Below are 25,592 nucleotides of genomic sequence, written 5' to 3' on the forward strand. Positions count from 1 at the left end.
CTCTAATCTGTCCGTTTCTGAGTTAGAAGTGTGTGGCAGCAGGTTGAAGTGAGAGAAGGCTGGTATGGCCACATAATGAAGTCCAGAGTTTGCTGTTGGAGGTTGAAGGACTGTGTCCTGGATGGTCAGAAACACCCATGGCTACTACAGAACTTTGCTTAGATATTTTTTGATGTGTTTCTTTAATAGTTTTCTTATTAGAGGTGGGCAGGGCAATGGATACTCATCCATAGTTTTCCCCAGATTTTTAAAGGGGCCAGAGGTGAGAGAATTTTGAGAGTGATTATAGAGGGTCATTTGGGATTCTGAGCAGATGTTAGAGGTGATATGATAAGACCCCACGGGGTGAGAGCTGGAGAGGGGCTGCCTGCTGTGGGGAGGAAGGGCTCACTGGTCAGGGCTGGGTGGAGGGGCCCTAGGAAGGGTCAGGTGTGGGCTGGTGAGCTCAGCCTTGGCCATGGGCAAGGCCATTTCTCCTTGCTCCCTCCCTGGGAGTGTTTCCTCTTCCTCCTGAAGTGGGGAAGGGAAATATCAGCTGCCTTCTGGTGCCAAAAGCAACATTTTCTTTTCTCAAAGGTTGATTATGAGTCATGGGCATTAATCTTTTCAGTTTTTCACCTGGTTACACTGGTAATGAGATTAGTGATTTACAGACAGAGGGCCAGCTCTCACCCAAGCTTTAAAGAGCCCTCCCCCCATTTCCCTTCTTTCCTCCTTTTTTTTTAGGGAGGAGAAGGGAGGGAAGGGAGAAAACCTGGCTGTTCCACTTGAAGAATTATTTTCCCAGTGTTCTCATGAGCTCAACCCACTGAAGGAACTCCCCAGTGGCTGATGAGTGTTTGAGGAACACAGGGGCTACAGAGCCCCCTGGAACCACTCCTGGAGCCCTTGTTGCCTGGCCAGCACTTTATATCAGGGTTTGTTCAGAGGCCAGTGTGTCTCCTTCATCCTGGACACAGTCCCCTACTCAGCATCAGGGCTGCTGTGCTCTGTGTCTTCTGCCTGGCCAGGTTCCCTCCTGCTCCAGCCTCTCCCTTCTTGAAATGACCACAGATCCCCTCCCTATGTCCCCTGTGCTGAGAGCCTTTTCCTTACAGCCATTGTGTCTTTTTTGTTTTGCAAATCATGCCAGGAGCAGTTAAGGCTTTTGCCCACAATGGAGTAAAGGAAAATATGACTTTCAAGGTAGGAGTCAAACTTGAGTCCTTTACTTTGGCTAACTGGCTTTTTGACATCACTCCCTCCTTTAAGCTTCTTCAGCCAATACCCTCTCCTGACCTTTGTGTCCTTTTTCTGGACTACTGGAGCATGTTATTTTTTTAAAATGTTGGACAAATATTTATTGCATCATTAGCTTCTGTTTTCTTTTCTTTTTTTATTAAATTTTATTAATTTTAATGAACATGTACAGAGGTTTTGGATTTCCATTCATTCATTGTTGCACAATTTTCTCTACCCGCCCCAGTTCGTTCCTCTTTTTTTCCCCCACCCTTGAAAGTCTGTTTTAATTGTCCCATTGCCACAGTGCTTGTCAAAACCAGTTCGGATTAATCTCCTTTGTCAGTGTGTCCTTTGCCATTCCCTGCCACTCCTCCCTGAGAGAGACTTCACCCTGATTCATAAGGAAAAGGGGGCAGTGTATTCTCTTAGCTACTTCCTGCTGAAAAGGGACGCTGTAGGTTTCTCTTGTATGGTGGAAAACCACACTTAGAAAAAGGTACTGAAGAGTTAGCATTAGCACCACTTTAACAGAGGATGGTAAACATTTGTGTCACTCCCACCAGGCAAAGAAGGAGACCCGTGCCTCCCCAGAGCCCCCTTGGAGCTTCCTAACCCTCGCTCCCCAGGCCCCCAGCACCCAGTGTTAAGATAATGACACCAGCTTCTCTCTGTAGTTGTACTGCCTTTGCATTCCTTAATTGATGGAGTGCAGATTTTCTCTTCCTTGGAGTTCTCAAAAATCATGTCTGTAGGTCTTTGGATTCTCATTGCGCCCCGACCCAGTGTTGGCCCTCATCACCCTGTTGTACCCTAAATGCCCCAGATGCATCACTAAACTCCCAGGGGGACATAAAGTGAGTGTTATCTTCCTGAATGTTTGTGTCCCTCCCCTTGTTTGCCTTATCTCTCCTCGTTCCCTGTAAGTGGCCTGACTGACCATGTTGTGTCAACTTTGCCTTAGCCTTGTAGTCTTTGTGCCTGCTGTTCCCTCTTCCTGGAATGCCACCCTCCGGGGCTCTTTGCCTCGCATCCATGTCCCAAAGAGTCTCCCAGTTACCTCCTATCACTTACTATCCTCTTACTCACTTGTTCCTTGTCTAGTTCTCCCTCCAGAGATTGACCTGTTTGAGCGTTAGACCTGTGTTGGTCCTGCTGGTATCCACATCCCTGCCCCTTTATCAGGACCTGACAGGTAGCAGGTACATAAAATATCCACTAAATGAAGGACTTGAGTATGGCTTGAGTGTGACTGTGACACGATTTCATCATTGTTCATAGGGCCTCTCAGAGTCATAGTTGACTCAACAGCACCTAACACAGACCAGAGCCCCTTGGTCCTGAGCTCAGATCCCTCGGCCACTTGCTACTAGTGAGGTGATCTTGGGCAGCTAAGGTGTCTGGTCTGGGCTTTGGTTTCCTCATTTGTACAACATGGTTAAAGAAATAAGGCACGCCCCTGGAAATGTGTTTTGTCTAGTAGTTGGCACGTGTTGGCATTGAGGAAATGATATTAAATATGAACCTAATCAGCAGAAATCCCTGCTCCTGTTGGTGCCAAGAACAAGTTTATTTTTCCCAGTGAACTAAATGACTTCCTCTTATCAGACAAGGAGCGCCAGGTTACTGTCGAATTTCCCTTTTGGCCTTGGTAGTCAGGAAACTTACTCCTGAGGGAGGTCTGAGGAGCAGCCCTTGTGTCATGTTGAGTATTTAGTGTGCTTCTCTCATGCTTTTCCTTGCTCCCATCGCCTGGCCTTTAAAGAAAAGCAAATTGGGAGGGGGGGAGGGATGGACAGGGAGAAAAGTGCAACAATGAATGAATGGAAATCCAAAGTTTGTAAACTTTCATTAAAATAAAAAAAAAAAAGAGAGAGCCTCTCTGCAAATACAAAGTTTTATAGCTGCAACACCATCCTGAAATTATTCTTAAAATAAAAGACACCCAATTAAATGGAAATTTCAGAGAAATTATAAGTGAATTAAGTGTGCTCTGTTGTTAGTGGTCATGAGTTGTGTTGCCAACACAAAGGTACATGGTTTGAATCCATCACTGAGTAATCTCCTCCTGTGTTATTTATTGTCTTTGAAGACCTGCTGGAGGGTCAGCTATGGGTCATTTTTGACTCGGCGGTACACATCACCAACAGTGATTGCATGAGGACATACTTATATATACATACTTGTATATGTGGAATTCCAGTGTAATTGCGCGGCTGTATTTTTCTTTGGGAAATCTGGCAACCCTATTCCTCTTAGAGTCAGAAAGATCAAAGAATTGAATAGAGGGAGAACTCTCTTGCTCCATGATTTGCTGTCCTTGAGTACCAGATCTGTGCACATGCCACAGGACTAGTGATGGGACTGCTGATGAATGGGTGTCCCCAGGTGGCCTTGATGTACCATGGGCATCCTTCGCTCACAATTTTCCTCTCGGACTTGCTGAGCGTGGGTGGCAGGCTTCCTTCATTGGTGGCTCTGTGTGTGTTTTCTGTGGGGAGGGACTGCAGTGAGGATAGCAGCGGGAAGGGGCGTCTCATACCTCAGATGCTCCTTTTACCACCACCACCCGCCCCCAGCCTGTCCGTGTCCAGGTACTTCTGGTGTCAGGGCTGCGGGCAGGGTATGTACTAGGTTCCTCAGGCTGCCTTAACAAAAGCCATGCACTTGCATCACTGTAGAAACAGGGCAGACATGGAGTTTTAGGGACCAAGGGTCTGCCTCTAGAAGGAAATCTTTCCTTCATGGTGACATCTTTAGGGAACTTTTCCCGTCAGCTAAGGCTGGCCAGGGAAACTGTGCTGTTAAACACGTTCAGTCCTTTGTCTCTAGCCAGATGCTCCTGGGGAGAGACTCTGGCCCTTGAGAGTGTGACCCTGGAGAACCGAAGCAGCTGTAAACCCCCCCCCCCCCATTTAATCAGAGCCAGGATGTGACAGCATGAGCTGTGACAGCCCAGGCGTCTGCACCTTGATCTGTTCTTTGTGGGTCTTCTTGAACCTGCTCTGTCACTGTCTGTTTGTCAGTAACTTAACTGCAACACCCTGATGGGGGTAATCACGACAGAAACACACCACTCCAGGAGAGTCAATCCAGCTCAATTTTATTGGAGACTGCAGTGCACTTATATATGAACAAGTAAACTGGAATACAGGATAGGGTGAGCTTACAGATGTGGGACATGTGGATTGTATAGGAAAACCTTAGCTTCGTGTGGACCACTCCCAGCTCAACAGAGATGGCAGCTGTCTTCCCAGGTGATGAGCTTTCTCAAGCCAACACAGCCACAGGGGAGCTTTCTCTACCCTGTATTAAAGACTGTTGGGAGGCTTGCACTTATCTGGAGCTAGGTGATCTGTCCTGGCCAGCAGCCCTCTCTTCCTCCCCAACACTGCTCCAGTTTCTTCTGCTCTGTAGCAGCAAGAAGCCCTGTAGGAATGAGACAGACCTCCCTAGAGCTACAGGTGAGAAGACGCCCTGTCAGGATCCATGTGCCCCTCGACACCATTTGCCCCTTTGACTCTTTATTTTGAAGAATGTCAAAAGTGGTTAGAGAAACCCAGATGCCCATTGCCTGGATTGAACCGTTACTAGAATTTTGTCATCTTGTCAGAGCATGTTATAGCTAGAATGATACTTAAAGTAATGAAAACTAAAAACTCACTGCCCTTGAGTCAGAACCAACTCCTAGCTGACCGTCTTGCGGGTATTCAGAGACTGCAAAATGCACTGGAGGAGACAGCCCACTTTTCTCCCTTGGAGCCACTGGTGGGTTCGAACCACCAGGGAGGCTGGTGCCATCTTTGGGTTAGCAGCAGAGCTTCCTAAGACTTTAAAAATGCCAGTGTTTCCCAAAGATACGCAGTTCAAATCCACCAGATGCTCCACTGGAGAAGGAGGGGCAATCTCCTCTTGTACCAGTTGGATCTGATTCGATGGTACACACACAAAATAATAAAATAAAAAATGATCTTTTTAAAAAAGACTAAAATAATGCCAGTGTTTGCAGCTATGGCTTGAACTGTGGTTCCATGCCTCCTATACCCAAAGGAAAGAAACAAGGATGTGTTGAAGTCCTCACCTCTGTACCTGTAAGCCTGTTGGGAAAAGGCATTTGAAGATGATGATGGCTAGCGTGAGATTGTACCTGATCCTGGCTGATGTCCTTACAAAGAGGAGCCATAAAGGCAGAGAGAACACAGCCTTGTGAAAAGGCCTCAGGAAGCACAGGGATTGTGCCTGCAGCTGGGAGCAAAGCCCTGTCAGCTCGACCTCAGAAGGAAACAACGTGGTAGACACTCTCATCTTAGACTCACAGCTTACAGAACTGAGAGACTACATTCCATTTTGGAGGTTTTTTTTTTAAAAATAAAATTTTAATTTCTTAAAATTTTTTTTTGTGTGTTTGTGTGTACTGTCAAATTGGATTTGACTGGTACAGGAGGAAATTACCCCTCCTTCTCTGGCAGAGCATATGGTGGATTCGAACCATGTACCTCTGAGATTGCAGTACAGCTTCTTGCCACTAGGCCACCAGAGCTCCCTAAAAAAGAAAATTTTATTTTTATTGTGATTTTTAACAAACATTACAGAGAAGTTAGATATCATTCATTCATTTTTGCACATTTTACTCTCTCCCCTTCATGTCCCCCTCCCCCAGTTCCCTTCTTAAAAAATATTCACTCATTGTTGTACGATTACCACCCTACCCCCCACCCCAGTCCTCTTTGCAATGATATATTTCTAATTCTGGGCTGTCTGGGCTGTTGTCATATGTATAATGCCTAATCATATATTCATTTTAGACAGTTCTTTCATCTGTTCCAATGCAATGGTTATTATCTATCCACTCTTATCCTATTCTCCTCCCACCCCCCACTCCCTGTGGCAGACCTGCTTTCTAACAGTGGTGCTTTGCAGTATTTGTCCTTTTGTGACTGAGATATTTCACTCAGCATGATATGCTCCAGGGTTCCCCTTATTGTGTAATGTGTTACAAGTTCATTGTTCTTACAAACTTCCTTACTTGTGACATTTTGCAGTGACAGTCCTTAGACGATCAATTCTTGTTTCTTGGTGCTATTCTCTACCCTCAGAGCCCTGGTTCTCCCTCAGATGTCTTGCTTTGCTGGTTTGTTCAGATGTGGAACTCTTAGTGGTCACAGACGTTTGGTGGTGAAACCATAGGCCTCCTTTGGTACAGAGCACTCTCTCTCTGCCTGCTTAGCCTCGGTGCTGCAGGACCTGGGTGAAAGCAGCTTCACACACAGTCCTGCTGCTTGGGCAGGGGCCCCAGGCAGGTGGGGGGCATGTCTGAGGAGGGAATCTAAGACCAGGCACCTGGACGGTTCCTGTGTGGTGGCCTCCCCTGCCTTGTCCCACCAGCTCAGCACCTCCGTGATGGCCTCTGTGTCTCTCAGCTGCTCTTGGCATCAAGTGACTGTTCCTGGCATCACAAGAACACCATCGTTACTGTTCTCACTGATGTGCTACATTCATATCCTGCTGTGTTCATTGTCCGTTGCCAATTGCCAGGCACACTGGCTGAAGAGAAGCACTCGTGGTGAGCATTTCTGTTTCCTAAGGCATGTTCTGCTGGCCGGGAGCTCAGGGAATGTATCTCTCTCACCAGCCTGGCGGTGAGCAGCCTGCATGGCTTCCCGGGGCCGGCTGTGCTGGGGGGAGGAGGGTGTCCTACAGAGAATCTGAACAAGCCAGATACAGAGAAGCCTGGTGCAGAGGCCAGGGCCGTGGGAAAGAGCAGTTGGAGTCCCCAGGAGGGTAGTGTTGGAATCTGTGTCACCAGCAGAATAAAGACTGTGGCCCCGTCACTCTCACTGGGTGAGTGACCCAGCTCTGTCTCTCGCCTCTGAGATAACATGATGAGGACAAAGCCTTCCTCACGTGAAGCTAAGGCCCACTGGGTTTGTCCCCACTCAGTCTTATTGCCCCTGGGCTGCTCTTTTCTGATGCTCTGACCTCACTCAGGCCACTTCTATGCAATCCTTTTGTCTGCTCCAGGACAGACAACTTCAGACAGCTGGTCAGGAACTGGGATAGGAACTCTCTCCAGCCATCATGATGGACTTTGCAGGTTTAGTGACCTGACAGCGTTGACATTGTTAGTGGGTGAAGAGGCAGGGAGTCTCCGTGGGTCCCTGAGGCATCCTTGCCTACTAGATAAATGACCCTCACCCAGATGCGGTCCCATGTGGCCAAGGGGTTTTCAAGTGAAGATGGGAATCTGAATTTATTTGTGGATGTTTCTCATCTTAAAATACTGGTAACTAATTTAAAACTTGGAAGCAGGAGTGGCATCCTCTTCCTAACCAACATGCCTCCAGAAACCCTATGAACTTAGCTCAATGTCGATAGTTATTAAAAGGCTTCTGGCCTTTTGTTCATAGGGTCGCTATGAGTCGTTCTCCACTCCAAGGCAATCAACAACAACAACAATTTAAAACTTAAAAAAAAATCCACTGTGAGAACTAAATAAGGTGCACTGTGGCCTGGGGAGTACCCGGGGGCCCCTTCTGCTGGTCCACGTGGAGCAGAGCCTCTGCATTGTGCAGATGTGGAGGCCAGGCCCTGCCCATGTCGCACCCACAAAACCCCACCATCAGCCAGTTGATTCTGACTCAGCGACCCTTCCTTGAGCTTCCAAGTCTGTAAATATCCCTAGAAGGAGAGTGTCCATCTGTCCTGTGCAGAGCAGCTGGTGGATTCGTACCATTAATCTTCTGGTTAACAGCCCAGCATGTAACATATTAAGCCACTATCAGAGCGAAGTCAAAAGGGAGGCGGCCTATTGTTCGTCATTCTCCTGGGTCTGGGCTGGGTGACCTGTATGAACTAAGATCTGAGATCTCCTGCGTGTGGGCAGAACATGACTGAGGTCTCATGCCACGCTCACAAGCTGTGAAGGCAGGTAGACAGATGAGAAAATTGTATGGTGGCTGCAGGGTGGTCAGGGCCAGGCTGGCTGGGAGCCAGCTTCGTCCAGGAGAACTTGGCTGCCTGTCTTGGGACACTCTCTCTACCTGTGTACATGCAGTGGGCGTGTGCTCGGGAGAGTGGAAGGGCCAGGGCAGGCAGCTGAGAAGGTTCAGAGCGTGTTCTGGGAAAGATCTCCTCTCTGAAATGGCACTGCACAGAGGAGTTCAGACATCCCATCACTCTCAGTGGGGAAACGTCTGCTCATGGATCGCAGGCCATTCCCTGCATTGACTGTGGATCTCGACTGTTGGCAGCTCAGCCTGGGGGACTGACACATCAGCCCTGGGACTCCCAAAAGGTCCTTTAATGTTCTCAGTTGAATTGGCTGTCATCCCTGTCCCTGTGGTTATAATCTCATTGGGAATGGGTCCTGTATTTTATGTAAGTAAGGCAGTATTGGCATGTTACTGTTGTTAAGTGCCACTGAGTCAAGTGCAACTCATAAGAACCTATGAACAGATCTGAACCCTGTCCTATTCTGTGCCATCTTCACACCTCTTGACACAGTAGAGCCCATTGCGGCTGTCACTGCATCAATCCAGCTGGTTGAGGGTCTTCCCCTCCTTCGCCATCCCTTTACCCTTCTAAGCATCGTGTCTCTTTCCAAAGAATAGCCCCTCCTAGCAACATTCCCGAAGTAAAAGCCTCATCATCCTTGCTTTCAAAGAGCACTCGGCTGCACCCTCTCCAAGACGTATTTGTTTGTTCTTTTGGCAATCCATGGAATGTTCAGTGCTCTTCTCCAACACCATAGTTCAAAAACAGCAATTCTTTTGTCATCCCTATTCATTGTTCAGCTCTGAGATGCATAGCAAGTGATCAGAAAGACCATGGCCTGAATCAGATGCATTTTAGTCTTCAAATTGGCATCATTACTCCTCAATAATTTAGAGAGGTCCCTAACTGCAGACATTCCCACTGCAGTGCATCTCCTTATTTCCTGACTGCCTGTACCATGGGTGATAATGGTGGATCCAGGTACGATGAAACTGTTGACAGCTTCAGTTTCTTCTCCATCTATTATGCTGTTACCTATAGGTCTGGTGATAAGAATCTTTGTTTTCTTGACATTGAGATTAACTCAGTCTTGAGGCTCCGTCTAACATACTTTGGACATGTTGTGAGGAGAGACCGGTCCTTGGAGAGGGACATCATGCTTGGGAGGGTGGAGGGACAGCACAGGAGAGGAAGGCCCTCTATGAGGTGGATTGATTCAGTGACTGGGATAATTGGGATGGGAGTGTCAGAGACGGTGCGATTGGCATAGGACAGAGCGGAGTTTAGGGCTGTTGTACATAGGGTCGCTATGAGTCGCAAGCGACTTGACGGCACATAACAACAACAACAGAATCATCAACAATCTGCGTTATGCAGATGACACGACCCCGCTTGCTGAAACTGAGGAGGACCTAAAGCACTTGCTGTGGAAGGTCAGGGACTACAGTCTTCAGTATGGATTGAGACTTAATATCAAGAAAACAAAGATTCTCACCGACTGGGCTGAATGGCAGCATCATAATGGATGGTGAAGAGATTGAGATTGTTTACGGTTTTGGTTTGCTTGGATCCACAGTCAACACTCTTGATACCAGCAGCCAGGAAATTAAAAGACAGTAATGTGATGGGAAAGTCTGTGGTTAGAGACCTCTCCAAAGTGCTGAAGTGCAAAGATATCAGTCCGGAAACTAAAGTGTGCCTGATACATGCCATGGTCTTTGCAATCACTTGCTATGCATCAGAAATTTGGACAGTGACTAGGGATGATAGAAGGAGAATTGATGCCTTTGAGCTGTGGTGTTGGAGAAGAGTATTGAATATACCTTAGACTCCTAGGAGAACAAACAGGTTCGTCCTAGAGAGGGTAAAGCCGGGCTGCTTCTTGGAGGCAAGGATTCTGAAGCTTCGTCTGACATACTTTGGACATGTTGCTAGGAGGGACCGACCAGTCCTTGGAGAGGGACGTCATGCTTGGGAGGGTGGAGGGACAGTGCAGGAGAGGAAGACCCTCGATGAGATGGATGGATTCAGTGACTGGGGTAATGAGGGTAGGTGTGTCGGAGATGATGAGATTGGCGCAGGATAGGGCAGAGTTTAGGGCTGTTGTACATCAGATCGCTATGAGACACAGGCGACTTGACGGCACATAACAACAACAACAACATTTGGAGAGAGGGTCACCTCATTGGTTTTCAGTGTAAACTGACTCATAGTTGACTCTCCAGTGGATTTTTAGAGGCTGTGAATTGCAGGCATGAGGTTGCTCCATGTTTCTCCCACAGAACAGCTGGTGGATTTTAACTGCCTACTTTTTGGTTGTCAGTGCAACTCCTTACCCACTAGTTCATGAGAACCTTTCCCACTGGACTGATAAGATAGTCTGCATCCTGATAGGTGGGACAAAGATTGACATTGCCACAAGTTTCATTTTACTTGCTTGGCTCCACAGTCAACACGTTTGGTGCCAGTAGTCAAGAAATCAAAAGACGTGTTGCTTTGGGAGGACCTGCTGTCAAAGACCTCTCCAAAGTGCTAGAGAGCAGCAGTGTCAGTTTAAAGAAGAAGGTGCTCCTGATCCAAGTCATGGCATTTTCATTTCTTTCTTATGCATCTCAAAGTTGGACAATGAATAAGGATGACAGAAGACTCCATATTATCAAATTGTGGTTTTGGAGAAAAGTACTGAATATCTACAGATTGCCAAAAGAACAAACAAGTCTCGTCTTGGAGGAAAGGCAGCCAAGGTACTTCTCAGAAGCAAAGATGGGGAAGCTTCATCTCACATACTTTGGGCATGTTGTCAGGAGTGGCCTGTGCTGAGAAAAGTAGAGGGTCAAAGAAAAAAAGGCAGAGACTTAAAAAAAAAAGTATTGACACAGAGACTGTAACAATGGGCTCAAGCATATCAGAGATTGTGACTTTGGTGCAGAGTCAGGCAAGATTCAGATCTACGTTTGCAGGGTCTTGATGAGTCCTGGTTGACCCAGTGGCAGCTAACAACAAGCAGCACTCTTTTGAGATTGAACAGGGGTTAAACAAGCAAGCAGATCAGGGTACCACATCCCGTGAAAATTTCCCAGAAACCAGATAACAGAGATGTTTCCCCAAGAGGAGTTTTTCTGCAGCGCAGTGCTCTAAGTGGAGACATTTAATTTCTTAAGCTGTGAAAAACTAAGTTGTTCATTAGAGCTGCCCACTTATGCTGATTCTGTCTTAGCATCCCTAGATAACTGAGACTTGTGGTTTAGTTATCTTGGAAAGCCAGGCCTCTGATCCTCTCCTGGGCAGAGATTCCAGTCTTCAGTGACCTTTTCCCTATTTCTGCTTAGATAATTCCTCTTCTTGTTGCCCAACCCTGTTGTGGAAGGCCAGTGGACATGGACTGCTTTTTCTAGAAGCAGCTGCAGCTAAGCCCTCAGTCATCCTTTTCTTCCTCAGAAAACGTAAAGACATGTTTTTAGGTTTGAAAGGAATAAGCATACACTAGCAATGTTATTTCACTGCCTGTTTTCTTTCTCTGTCAGCCCATTCTAGCAAAGTGACTGTAAACATTAACCCAGCTCCAGGCCCGGGGCTGCACTGGGAGTCAGTGGGGAGCCTTTGTGAGCTGGGAGACAGATCTGGCAGAGAATCACCAGGGCTGTGGGGACCAGGGTGGGTGGAGATGGAGAGAATTAGGAGAAGGGGATGTAGGAGCTGTTTTGTGGAGGAAGACCAGAGGGCATTTCAGGACTTTGGGCAAGGAGTGGGGGAAGATCTGGTGGTGACTGGGTCTGAAGGCAGACTTGAGTGGGAACTTGGACCCTTTTTGCTGGTGGTGGAACATCAGGGCAGGATGCGTCAGGTCAGCTGCTGTGGATAGCTTGCCAACTTCCTGGGGGAAAGTGCAGTAGAGTGGGGGAGAAGGCGGGGAGGCAGCCCAGCGCATTGGGGGCAGGTGGGAGGTGAGGCCTGAGCTGGGGCCCGGTGTCTGGGTGTGGTGAGAAGAGAGGAGAGCTTTTTGTGGGTGAGAACCGATAGACTGGAGATGTGTATATGGGAGCTAGAAGCATTCAGAATCATTCCAGGCATGGTAGTTACATTTACTGGTCCCTTTGAGGTGGGTGGAAAGAGCATGGCGTCGCGTTAAAGTTACATTGCAAGGGTAGTCTCATGGGGCTGCCTCTCCATTCTGGGTCTCACAGCTGGGTTGGTACTTCTGCAACCAAAGCTGGCCAGTGCTTGTTTTTACCCAGCATCCTGGGTTGGTGGCTGCACCTCCTGCCATCAACCATGGGATGTTTAGACAGTCCCTTATTTCCTAACTCCCTGTGAGACTGGTCTTTAGGGAGAAATTATTTAGATGATTTTGTGTGTGTGTGTATGTGTGCTCACATGAGCCCCTGTCATGTGAATGTGGCTTTGTGTGTGTGAGGTGTAGGTGTGACAGAGATGAGACATGTGAGTGGCTGTGGGGTGTTTGTAAAATGCGCCTGTCAGAGTGTAAGAGGATCAACTATGCCCATCTTGGTTGTAAGCAAAAGTCTAGTGAGCTTGTGCACCTAGGTGTGTGCACGTAGTGTAAACGCATGTGCGTGTCTGCATGCCTGTGCATGTGTGTGTGCTTTGTGGAGGTATGTGTGTGCATTTACATGTATGTTTGTGCACATGTATGTGTCTACCCGTCTCTATGTGCATATGTACATGCCTGTGCACACATGTATGTGTGCCTGTCTGTGCATTTTTGGAGGTATATGTGTTGTCATATAAGTATGCTTATGCAGGTATGTATGTGCATATGTGTGCACACACTTGTACACAGATGTGTGTAAATGCCTGTATATGTCTGTGCCCTTGTGGAGGTATGTGTGTGTTTTCATGTAAGTACTGCAGAGTAATGACAGACTGGAGACTAAGGTGCGCCTGATGCAGGCTATTGTCTTCGCAATTACGTGCTATGCATTGGAGAGTTGGATAGTGAATAGGGATGATAGAAAGAGAATTGATACCTTTGAGCTGTGGTGCTGGAGAAGAGTGTTGAATATACCATGGACTGCTAGGAGAACAAACAGGTTTGTGCTGGAGAGGGTGAATTCAGAATGCTCCTTGGAGTCAAGGATTCTGAAGCTTTGTCTGACATACTTTGGACATGTTGCAAGGAGGGACTGGTCCTTGCAGAGGGACATCATATTTGGGAGAGTGGAGGGACGGCGCAGGAGGGGAAGACCCTCGATGAGATGGATCATTTCTGTGATTGAGGTGTTGGGAATGAGTGTGTTTGAGATGGTGAGGTTGGCACAGCATAGAACAGCATTAAGGGCTCTTGTACATAGGGTCGCTGTGAGTTGCAGGTGGCTCAATGGCACGTAACAACAACAACAATGGTAGGTTAGACCCTGAATAAGTCTCGTTTGGAAGTTCCTGTGTGAAGCAGTTGGATTCTGGAAGGTAGGTTGTTTTGACTTAATTCAAAGTCTGGTGTAAACTCTTTGGTGTTTTTAATTTCATTAACAATCAAGTGTAAGATGATTAGTTGTTTGTATTTAGTTAACAATCAGCTGTAGGCTGGAAGTCTCTTGTTTAAATCAGTCAGTACCTGGACCAGCTGGTGTTAATTGTGCCTGGGGAGAACATTGTTCTAAGTGGCACAGAACTTGTCTGTCAGTTTGCTGTACTGAGATAACTCAGGGTTGTTGGGATACTGAAAGCTTTGCTACTGGTGTGTCAAATGCCATGAGTTATCAGTGGTGCACAGAGCTTGGTAGAGCTTCCAAATTAAGACAGATTTGAAAGCAGGACTGACATCCACTTCTGTGAACACTAAAGAAATGATGGAATAGCTGGGTCATATGGAATGTCTATGTTCAGCTTTTTGAGGAAATGCCTAACTGCCTTCAGAGTGGTTGTACCATTTTACAATCCCACCAACAATGTATATAAAAATTCCTTTCTTGCCACATCCTCTCTAATGTTTATTACTTGCTGCCTTTTTAAAATTTGCCACTGTTACTGGAGTGAGATGGTACCTCATTGTGGTTTTGATTTGCATCTCTCTTATTGCCAGTGATTTGGAGCATTTCTTTATGTGTCTGTTTGCCATTCTAATATCTTCCTCTGTGAAAATTCTTTCCATGTCTTTTGCTCATTTTGTAACTGGGTTATCAGTCTTTTTCTTGTGGAGACCCAGGAGTATTCTGTAAACTTTTGTTATAAGACTCTTGTTTGAGATGGTATTACCAAATGTTTGTTCTTAGTCTATAGGTTTTCTTTTCACGCTGTTGGAATAGAAATTCCATATGACCCAGCTATTCCACTACTTGGAATATACCCTGATAAAATGAGAACTGAGGCACAAACTGAGATTTGTACACCAGTGTTCATAGCAGCATTATTCACCATCATAAAAACATGAAAACAGCCAAAATGTCCTCAACCACAAATAAATGGATTGAGAAATTTTGGTGCATTCACACCTGGAATGCAGCATGCAGGAGCAGTGATCTTTTAAATTAATACCTAGCTTGGGAGGGACTGGAGAGCATTATGCTGAGGGAACTCAGTTCCACAAGGACAAATACTTCATAAAACCCTTATTATAGAATGAGTATAAGAATCCATGACTGGTGGGAGAGGGTAGAAGCAGAGGAATGAGGATGTGCAGGGGGTGGGGGAGATTAATCATGGGGTTGTACAATTTGATGGGAGTAGGGTGAGGGAAATGGAAAGAATCTATTCTTAAAAACAATGTATTCAAGTGCAACAATGAATGAATGAAATGAAAACAAAACAAAATGAAACAAACACCACAATGTATTCAAATTTTGTAAATAAACTAGTAGAAAATGGAAAAAAAACCCACCTAAAGAAAAGGACTTAAAACCATTTTTAGAAAATACATTCTGGCCGCCCCGTCCTATATGCTTAAGACTCGCGCGAGTTGCACTTCCTTCCTTTTCGTTCCTTCGGCACCACCATGGCGGTGGGCAAGAACAAGCGCCTTACAAAAGGTGGCAAAAAAGGAGCCCAGAAGAAAGTGGTTGATCCATTTTCTAAGAAAGATTGGTATGATGTAAAGGCGCCAGCAATGTTCAATAGAAGAAATATTGGGAAGACATTAGTCACAAGGACTCAAGGAACCAAAATTGTGTCTGATGGACTCAAGGGTCGTGTTTTTGAAGTGAGCCTTGCTGATTTGCAAAATGACGAAGTTGCATTTAGCAAATTCAAGCTAATTACTGAGGATGTTCAAGGCAAAAACTGCCTCACCAACTTCCATGGCATGGATCTTACCCGGGACAAAATGTGCTCCATGGCCAAAAAATGGCAGACCATGATTGAAGCACATGTTGATGTCAAAACCACCGATGGTTATTTGGTCCATCTATTTTGTGTTGGTTTAAAAAAAAAAACGCAACAATCAGATTCGGAAGATATCTTATGCTCAGCACCAACAGGTCCACCAAATCCGGAAGAAAATGATGGAAATCATGACCCGAGAAGTGCAGACAAATGACTTGAAAGAGGTGGTCAATAAATTGATTCCAGACAGCATTGGAAAAGACGTAGAAAAGGCATGCCAGTCTATTTATCCTCTCCATGATGTATTTGTTAGGAAAGTAAAAATGCTCAAGAAGCCCAGGTTTGAATTGGGCAAAGTCATGGAGCTTCATGGTGAAGGTGGTAGCTCTGGAAAAGCTACTGGAGATGAGACAGGTGCAAAAGTTGAACGAGCTGATGGTTATGAGCCACCAGTTCAAGAATCTGTTTAAAATTCAGCCTTTTAATAATTACAAATAAAAATTATTATTTGTGCAAAAAAAATACATTCTGGGTCGTTCCTGACGCTGCTAAGATGATTCTTATTGTGAGTTGTATCCTATTACTTCCCTAATAAACTCCAAAATGATGAAGAAGAAAAAAAAGACATGATGGTAATTATAGAATAGGGTTCAGATCTTTTTTTTCATGGGGTGGCTATGAGTCATACTTGGCTCGATGGTGCCTAACACTAATATTTGTGCATCTATGCATGTGCCTGTATGCACGCACACTTAAGTGCATATGGGTGCATATTTGTGTACTTGTGGAGGTACATGTGTTTTAATGCATGTGTGTGTGTGCAGGTATGTGTGTGCATGTGTTTTTGCTTGTACATATTTGTGCACTTGTGGACGTGTGTGTGCTTTCATGTGTGTGTGCTTGTGCATGCATGCATATGTGCCCTCCCTTTCGATAGAATGTACATTTGTACATGTGTATGACTGGGCAGGCTGGTCCTACTGTGGGCATGTGTCACCTGGAGATGAGGGTGGGAGTGAGTGGTGTATCGGGCAGTGAGCCAGGGCTGGGAAGGGTGATGCCTGCTGCTTTTAGGACTGTGCACACGTGGATGGAGGCACCTGAGGCCAAGTCCCATACACACGTGCTGGTGTGTGAGTGTGGGGTTCACCTGCACTCTGTGCTCTGTGTCTGATATGGACCACTTACCTGCTGCTTTCCTGATCTTTCAGGGCCTGGAGGAGAAGGGGACCATCCAGCGTGAGGTGGTGCCTGAGCTGGCCGTGGGACGATGGGACTACTCTGGGGTCTGGCTGCAGCCTGGCTGGCTCTGGCCCTGGCCCTGATGCGCCCAGGTGAGGCGGCCCCACCACAGGACTGTACCGGCATTGAGTGCCCACCACTGGAGAACTGCATCGAGGAGGCCCTGGAGCCGGGGGCCTGCTGTGCCACCTGTGTGCAGCAGGGCTGTGCCTGCGAGGGCTACCAGTACTATGACTGCCTCCAAGGCGGCTTCCTGCGGGGCCAGGTGCCTGCTGGCCAGTCCTACTTCGTGGACTTCGGCAGCACCGAGTGCTTCTGCCCGCCAGGGGGTGGCAAGATCAGCTGCCAGTTTATGCTGTGCCCAGAGCTTCCGCCCAACTGCATCGAAACAGTGGTGGCTGCAGACAGCTGCCAACAGTGCAGCCAAGTGGGCTGTGTTCATATGGGCCGCAAGTACACTGCTGGCCACACTGTCCACTTGCCACCCTGCCGGGCCTGCCACTGTCCTGACGCCGGTGGTGAACTCATCTGCTACCAGCTTCCTGGCTGTGATGAAGACACAGAAGCCCTGCCACCTGCTGTCACCACCGCTGGGAATTTCTCAGACGCCGAGGAGGCTGACCCTGGACATCACTATGAAGACCCCTACAGCTATGACCAGGAAGTGGCCGAGGCAGAGGCGCTGGTGGCCGCAGCGGCCCTGGCCAGTGCGCCCCAGGCAGGTGCAGGGAGCCCAGCTGCTCCAGGAGATGGCAGTCAGCCCCTTGCTGCCATCCGGGCAACACCTTGGCCAGCTGCCTTCCCCAAGCCCACAGCAGCTACTGCCCTCGGCCCCCCAGCTCCAGCTCAGGCCAACGCTAGGGAAGTGATGGAGGACAGTGAAGAGGAAGAGGAAGTAAAAGAAGAAGAGGAGGAAAAAGAGGAGAGGGCTGTCTTGGAACAGCTGGTAGCAGAAAGTCTGCAGGAGTTGGACAGACTCCCCACTGCTGGTCCGGTCACCTTGGATCTCCTGACCCCGGAGGAGGTTGGGGCCGAAGCCCAGGCAGGCCCTGAGGAGAACCTTCTCCCAGAGGCCCAGCCCACCATTGCCAGCAATGCAGGACAGGAGGAAACCACTGTGCGGACACCCAGCAGAGCAGGTCCTGTCCCCACACTGAGTGCCCCTGGTGGCCTGGCCAAGCTCAGTGTCTATACCACCCCGAGCACACCACTGCAGGAGGTAGCCCAGGACCTTCAGACCCAGGTGACTCCCAAGCAGCCCAGGATTCTGCTCCATCCTCAGGCAAAGGAGGATGTGGACCCCAACTCTGTCCATTCTGTCCCCAGAAGCGACCCTGAAGGTAAGGCCCTTTCTTCTTCCTTCAGGGCACTCGGCCTGCTTGGGAGTTAGGGCAGCCTGGGCCTCTGGTCTGCACTGGGTCTCTGCACAGCTGCCTAGAGTGAGGGGAGCCAGCTAGGGCCGAGGAAATCCTGATGAGGTACTTCAGGGCAGGAGGCTTTGAGGTGGAGCCCTCCGCAGCACAGCCCTGTGTGGACGGAGCAGTAGGAATGGGGATGCAGCCCTGCTGCAGGGAGCATCGAGGCTGCGAACCCCGAGGAGAGTGGGGCAGAGTGGCTCCAGAAGGGAAATACTGGGCACAGACTTGTGGGTGCTAGCCTCCATCCTCACCAGCTGATAGAGGCCTCTGGTCATGGCTACATTAACGATCTCTTCTGGGGGCTCCTATCAGATCCGCCACCTCTTTCAGTAAGGAGGGGCAGTTCCCATTAGCACGCAAGTTGGGCACTGTCCCTCTGTTCCTGCCTTACACAGAGTGGATGCTCGAGGTCTTAGCCAGCCGTTGGCTTGCACATCTGGCTGCCTGGCTGGGCTTCCTCCTTGCCATGTGCCTTCCTGCCCCAGAGCTTCTGTGTTCCCCCTTTCTGAACTCTTCTTCTTGTGTCTCCCTCTCCTTCCCTTCATCTCTCTAGAGAGCCCACCCCGACCCCTCCGCTAGCTCCAGGAGACCCCCAAGCCCACCTCTTGCTCTCTTAGCACTGCCTGATGAGAATGCACATGCCGTGGTTACTCCTTGCTGCCTGCATCCCCTGTAGCGTTAACTCACAGAGATGGGCCTGTCTTCAGTGTCCACGCTGTGCCCAAGTGCCTGCCTACATAGACATAGTCTGGAGGTTGAAGGAACCAGTGAAACAAGCTCCGACCACGTTGCCCCTCGGCTTCCCTTCTTCCTGCACATTCCACATGGTCTCCCTCTGCATTTGTTCACATGTTCCCTTATACAGTTCAGGCAGCTCTTCCTCCAAGAAATCTTCCTTGAACCTTCCCTGCCTTGGACTTGGGTTTGGATCTTGATTGGCCTCTCCTTTTCTCCCCTCCCCAGTTCTGAGTGTGTCATGAGGGCTTCCCATTACCTGTCTCACTGGAGTCCATGTTGTATACTGGCCCCATATGGCAGACAGAGTCAGAGCAGTGTGCCTTTGCCCGTGAAGAAGGGTGCCCTGGTGACATCTCGGAAGGCTTCCTGTAGGCAGAGGCATTTCTGCAGCATCATTTCTGCAGCATTCCTGTCTGCCTGTGCTGTCACCCTGCTTGTGGGGCCTCAAATAGGTCTTTAACAGATTGGTTGTGCATGTGTCTCCCCACACTGATGGGCCCCACTTTGGGTACAGACTCTGTCTGAGATGCGGGGCCCTTTGGAGCCCTGTGCCCACTGGGTCCCTGTTTCCAGCTTACCTTGGTGGAGAGGACTTACTTGAATGAGCACCTTTTTGTGTGACTTCTTCCTCCTTAAAAGCACAGAAGTGGAATCTCATCCCCATTGTATGCGACTCACACCTGTGATGGCTCACTGGGACAGGGGTGCGGGGTGTGTGGGGCACGTGTATGGGGCTGTGCTTTGGGCAGGACATGGTTGCTGGCCGTGCTATTGAACATGAGCATCTGGGCGGCCTTCCCGTGGACTTCTGAGCTCCCTCAAGGGGCAGCTTGTTTGGGCTGAGGACTTCAGGGTTTCCATAGTAGCCACAGCCCCCACCCGGCCCTGTCTCCCATCTCCTCCTCATGTGACTGGGCCTTCAGATTCAGGGAGCAGGGCTTTTTCTCAAAACCTTAGGCTTTCTTAGAAGGGTTTGGGGCTGTGGCCTTTCTCAAGGAAGAGCTGTTACCATGTGCTGTCATGTTTGCTCTGACTTGTTGCCCTGTGCCCAGCAGAGTGAAAATGCCACATGCAGCACCAGCCTGCTGGTGGGCACCACTGTGCTCCATCACTCTGTTGTAGCTCTATGATTTCTCAGCTCATAATCATCAAGTTTGGCAGGTTTCTGAGGCTGTAAATAACACAGAAGGAGATTACCCATCTTTCTCCCAAGGAGCAGCTGGTGGATTTGAACCCCCAGAGAGGAGCCACTATTGAGTTTGCAGCACATCTCCCTGCAGACTACGCCACTGGAGCTCCTTAGTCATGGGAGATGTTTTGAGCCAAGTGTTCCTTTCCCCTCTAAGGGCAGCCCGGCCCTGGCTGAGGGCTCAGTGCATACAGAGTCTCAGTGGGCAGAATGAGCAGGGCATAAGTAGGGGTGTGGAGGGAAGGGAAGGTGTCAGGGGATAGGAGGGTATATCTGAATGGGACCCCAGGTGAGTCCCTGCCTGATAAACTAGGACCAGCCACAGCCTCACCCACCTCCCTTCTCTCTAACCACATGCCCACTCAGTCATATACCATGCCTCTTCTGCCCATGTGACTCAGGAAAGAGACTTGGTGGTCTTGTGCCTCAGTTTCCACAGTTGTAACGGTCACTGTTCCATGTTGTGTAGATTAAGTGAGCTAATAGCACATGTCAGAATTTCAGCGTAGCATTTAGTACTTGCTGAGTAATTGAAAATGTTCGCGGATATTGTTTATCCGTTCTTCAGTCCACCCACTGCTTTCTTCAGCAGATGTCGCCGTGACGGGGCCTGTGCCAGGAACAGGCACAACCTCTCCCCGTTTTGTGGTTTCGTGGAGGAGGAGGAGGACATTAACCAGATAAGCAGTGATGACTGGGGTGGTGACGAGAGACTGACTAGGGGAGGCCAAGTGTCTGTCTGAGCGTCCTGAGGAGCTGGGGGGGCTGGGCTGTGCTTGTCAGGCTGCTGTACTGGGCAAGGAGGGGGCGCCTTCAGTGGGGGGAGCAGAGGAGGGAGTTGGTTCAGCACTGCGGCCTGTGGAGAGGCCTTTCCCCGGCTGTGCTACCTGGATTAGGAACCAGTGCTCCAGGCCCAGCTTAGGCGGGGTCCTGCCTCTGAGTTGGAGCAGGGCCAGAGATTCAGGCTGCCTTGGCTGGACCATCCCCAGCCCTGAATGTGCACAGATGTGGCCTAATGGAAGCCACATGCCTGACTCCCTCCACCGGGAAGGAGCCTGACGTCTGTTGTTGCTCAGGAGACTCTGGGAAGGCAGCTTCTCCTGGCCTGGCACACTGGTGGGAGCTAGGAGCCCCCTTTCTTGTCCCCTCCTCCACGTCACAGAGGAGGAAGCCAGGCATTCCCTCAGAGTGGGGCCTTTGCGAGAGCTCAAGGCAGCCCCTTCTGGAAGTGGCTCCATGGTTTCCCCAGGACACGTAACAGCAGCTTGGCCCCTTCCTCTTTGGGGCATCACTTGTTCACAGTCTGCAGAGGTGGGGTCTCTCACTGCCTTGTCATTTCAGGTACCAGAGAAGAGCTCTAATGTGCTAGCTACTGCTTGTGTTGGTCCCAGCGCCAGGACCCATGCTACATACTGTGCATGCACTCTGCAAGGCCCAGCCCCGCATCCTTCAGGGAACCCTGTCAGGTGGACACTCCCATTTCCTGGACAGGAAGGGTTCCAGAGAGACCAGGCCACTTGCCCTAGACATGCAGAATGGTAGCCCAGGCTTCACCTACACTTTTGAAGTGCCTGTTGCGTATATGGGCCTTAGTAGATGCTGGAAATAGAACGTTGAGCCAGCACAGCAGAGTCCCTGCCCCTGGGTATTTGCTGTTTCTTGGAGGGATAGAGAATCCAGCAACCCTATACATGCTGGACTGTGCACCATGTTGTGGGCTGCAGAGTGGAGGCCCAGAGCTCTGCTAGCCTTTCTAGGGAGGTTGACTTGTCCTGAAAACCAGGGAGGACTTTATAGAGGAAGTAGCACTTGTGCAGAGAGGTGGAGGGTGAGGGCTGTTAACTTGGTAAAGGGTAGTAGGAAAGGTCATAGTCATAGCAAACAGCACATGCAAAGGCCCTGTGGCCAGAGGGAACTTAGTGGGGGGGTTGCGGAAGTGTAGCAAGGAGGATGGAGGCATGCACACCGAGGATGAAGATTCTGGCTTTTTTGTGCTAAGCAGTGGAGAATTACTGAAGGTGCCAAGCAAGGGTTTGACACAATCTGACTTGTGCTTTGCAGAACTCCGTCAAGAGTGTAAAGAAGCTGGGATCAGGGCTGTGGCTCCTGGAAGCAGTACTAGGCCTTTTTTCCATGAATCTCTGGGGCCCCAGAATCACGAGACTGTGGCAGAGCAGGCTTACCGATTCTGGGAAGACTCTTCTCCTGCCCTGTTCTGTTGGTGAGAGATTTCTCACTGGGGAAGCAGGTCCAGGCTTCAGGATGCCTGCACCTGTGTCTTTGAGGAGGACCATATCCTGCCGCATCTAAGAGGAGTGGCATCAGATAGGCTCAGCTTGGCCTCTCTTTCCTCACCCCTGATTGGGAGCAGAGGGTCTTCTGAGTTACTGTGTCCCTCAGCTTTTAGGGCTGTGCAGGGCCCTGCTAGGAGCAGCTATGGACAGCTTTAAAAGCACCCCTGGGATCCAGCCTGCATATCCTTGGACAAGGCCCTGCATATGCTCAGGCCCACTCTGTGTCTGATGGGCGACCTGGGGTTGAAATTACGCCCATCAGAGCCCCAGTTTCTCACCTAAGGGCAGCCACTCTGCACCTCTCATTAACTCCATGTTTGCTGGGCATTTAGGATGTCCCTAACCTTTGCAATTAGAATGTGATTCTACAATGAGCTTATCTGAGTGCCCTTCTACTTCATGTGCTGACATAGATCACCAGCCTAGTAGCCATGTGCATTTCTTTGTGAATGTTTTATTGATTTATAACAAATGTAGGTATGGCTATCTCTATTTCATTGACTATGCAAAGGCATTTGAGTGTGTGGATCACCAAAAATTGTGGTTAACTTTGAGGAGAATGGGAATCCCAGAACACTTGATTGTGCTTATGTGAAACCTATACTTGGACCAGGAAGCAGTTGTCAGAACAGAGCAGGGAAACACGACATGGTTCAAAATCAGGAAAGATGTGCATCAGGGACGCGTCTTGTTCTGTACCTTTTCAATCTATATGCAGAACAGATCATTTGGGAGGCTGGGCTTTATGAGGAGGAATGTGGCATCAGGATTGGAGGAAGACTCACCAACAACCTGCATTATGCAGGTGACACAGTGTTGCTTGCTGAAACTGAGAAGGACTTGAAGTGTTTGTTGCAGAAGGTCAAGAACTGCAGCCTTCAATATGGATTGAAGCTCAACATCAAGAAGACAGAGATTCTCACCACTGGGCCAATTGGCAGCACCATATTAGGTGGAGAAGAGATTGAGTTTGTTAACAGTTGGAGCTGGCTTGGCTCCACAGTCAACATTCTTGGCACTAGCAGTCAGGAAATCAAGAATTGCATTAGGTAAATCTGCTGTCAGGGACCTCTCCAGAGTACCGAAAAGCAACAATGTCAGTCTAGAGGCCAAGGCGTACTTGATCCAGGTCATGGTCTTCGCAATTACTTGCTATACATCAGACAGCTGGACAGTGACCAAGGATGACAGAAGAAGAATCAAAGCCTTCGAGTTGTGGTGCTGGAGAAGAGTCTTGAACATACTATGGACTGCCAGGAAAACAAATAGATCTGTCTTGGAGAGGGTGAAACCAAGTCTCTCCTTGGAGGCTAGGATTTTGAATCTCCATCTGACATACTTTGGGTACATGACCAAGAGAGACAGGTCTTTGGAGAAGGACATCATGCTTGGAAGAGTGGAGGGAGAAGACCCCTGATGAGATGGCTTTATACAGTAACTGGGGCAATGGGGGTTGATGTGTCGGAGTCAGTGAGACTGGCTCAGAACAGGGCAGGCTTCAGATCTGCTGAACATAGGGCTACTGTGGGTTGCAGTGACTCGATGGCACATAACCACAACAGGAAATGTAGAGTGTACTGTCGAAAGTATGACCAATGTGGAGTCACTGAGTGGAACATCCACAAAGTAGAAGAGTTGGTGCGCTCGATTACTGACTGACAGAAAGGGTGGGGCTCAGTCCACCCAGAGGCACCTTGAACAAGTGGCCTACTGTCCACTTAGGAAATCAAGTCTCTGAGAACCCTATGGAGCACGTCTCTGCTCTGACTCACGTGGGCTTGGAATCGACTCAGTGGTAACTGGTTGTGTTCCCAGCACTCAGATCCAGAAGCAGAACATGGCCACCTTCCAGAAAGTTCCTTTGGTGTCTCTCCCAGTCACTACCTGCCCCCCGGGGGACTAAGACTGTGACTTCCCCTCCTAACCATATACTCAAAGTATGTGAGACAGAGTTTCACCATCCTTGCCTCTAAGGAACCCTCCCTCTGGTTGCATTTCTTCCAAGACAGACTTGTTTGTTCATTTGGCGGTCCACGGAATAATCAATACTCTTCTCCAACACGAAAATTCAAAGGTATCTATTAATTTTTTTCCCCCTTCTGTCATTCTTACTCATTATCTAACTTTCAGATACATAGAAAACAATTGAAAACACCATGGCTTGGATCAGGTGCACCTTAGTCCTTCACCAACAGCCTTGCTCTTTAACAGGTTGGAGAGGTCCATGACAGCAGATTTTTCCCAGTGCAACACATCTTTTGATTTATTGACCCCTGCTACCATAGGTGATAATTGTGAATCTAAGTGAATGGAAATAGCTTATATCTTCAATCTTTATGATCTCCCACATGTTGTGATTGTTAGATTATAGCTATTAGTAGCTGTTGAGCTGAGTATGACTCATAGTGACTCATTGCACAATGGGCATGAACTTCATCCTATCCTGAGCCTTCCTCATCGTCGCTGCCACACTTGAGCCTCTTGTTGCAGTCACTGTGACTGTCTATCACGTTCAGGGTCATCTTCTCTTTCATTGACCTTCCACCTTTCCTAGCATGATGTCCCTTTTTCCAAAGAAGACCCTCTTTTAGTAACATGGTCAAAATACGTGAAGGTGAAGCTTTGCCATCTTTACCTTTAAGGAGCTTTCTGGTCGCACCTTCTCCAAGACATGTCTATTCTTTTGGCAGGCTGTGGGATATTCAGTACTCTTCATCAGCAGCACAACTGAAAGATGTCTGTTTTTCTTGTCGTCCTTATTCATTGTCCGGCTCTCAGACACAGCAAAAGATTGAAAGGCCCTGGCCTCAGTCATCTGCACTTAAGTCTTTAAACTGATATCATTGCTCCTCAGTACTTTGGGGAGGTCCCTGACAACCGACTTTCCCAACACAATACATCTTTTGATTTCTTGACTGCTGATGCCAAAGGTATTGATTGTGGGTCAAAGTACGATCAAGCTGTGCCAATATCAATCTTTTTTCTGCTATTCTGTTGTTGCCTAGTGGCCCAGTGGTGAGAATTTTTGTCTTTTTGATGTTGGGGTGCAATCCTTATTGAAGGCTATATAGTCTTTGATCTTCTGTAGCAAACACTTCAAGTCCTCCTCACTTTGAGCAAGCAATGTTGTGTCAACTGCATAATGAATGTTGTTGACAAATCTTCGCCAGTCCTGATGCAACATTCTTCTATTTAAAGTCTGGCTTCTTGAACGCTTTACTC

General features: G+C 48.5%; 1 protein-coding gene and 1 pseudogene across 2 annotated transcripts in view; both read left to right on the forward strand.

Moving 5' to 3' along the window:
- Positions 1 to 15,163: 15,163 nt before the first annotated feature.
- On the forward strand, positions 15,164 to 15,959 carry LOC102870250 (annotated as a pseudogene).
- An 800-nt stretch (positions 15,960 to 16,759) lies between these two features.
- The window catches only part of FBLN2 (fibulin 2), a 71,401-nt gene continuing 62,568 nt past the window's right edge, over positions 16,760 to 25,592 (forward strand). For both annotated transcript variants that reach the window (XM_006901367.1, XM_006901368.1), the window contains exon 1: positions 16,760 to 18,071. In XM_006901367.1, the coding sequence (XP_006901429.1) occupies positions 16,760 to 18,071 (1,312 nt within the window). The remainder of the gene's footprint in view (positions 18,072 to 25,592) is intronic.

This window comes from Elephantulus edwardii, unplaced genomic scaffold (assembly GCF_000299155.1).
Source record: "Elephantulus edwardii isolate Elephantulus edwardi_28Jun2011 unplaced genomic scaffold, EleEdw1.0 scaffold00322, whole genome shotgun sequence".
In the NCBI taxonomy this organism is placed as follows: Eukaryota; Metazoa; Chordata; class Mammalia; order Macroscelidea; family Macroscelididae; genus Elephantulus; species Elephantulus edwardii.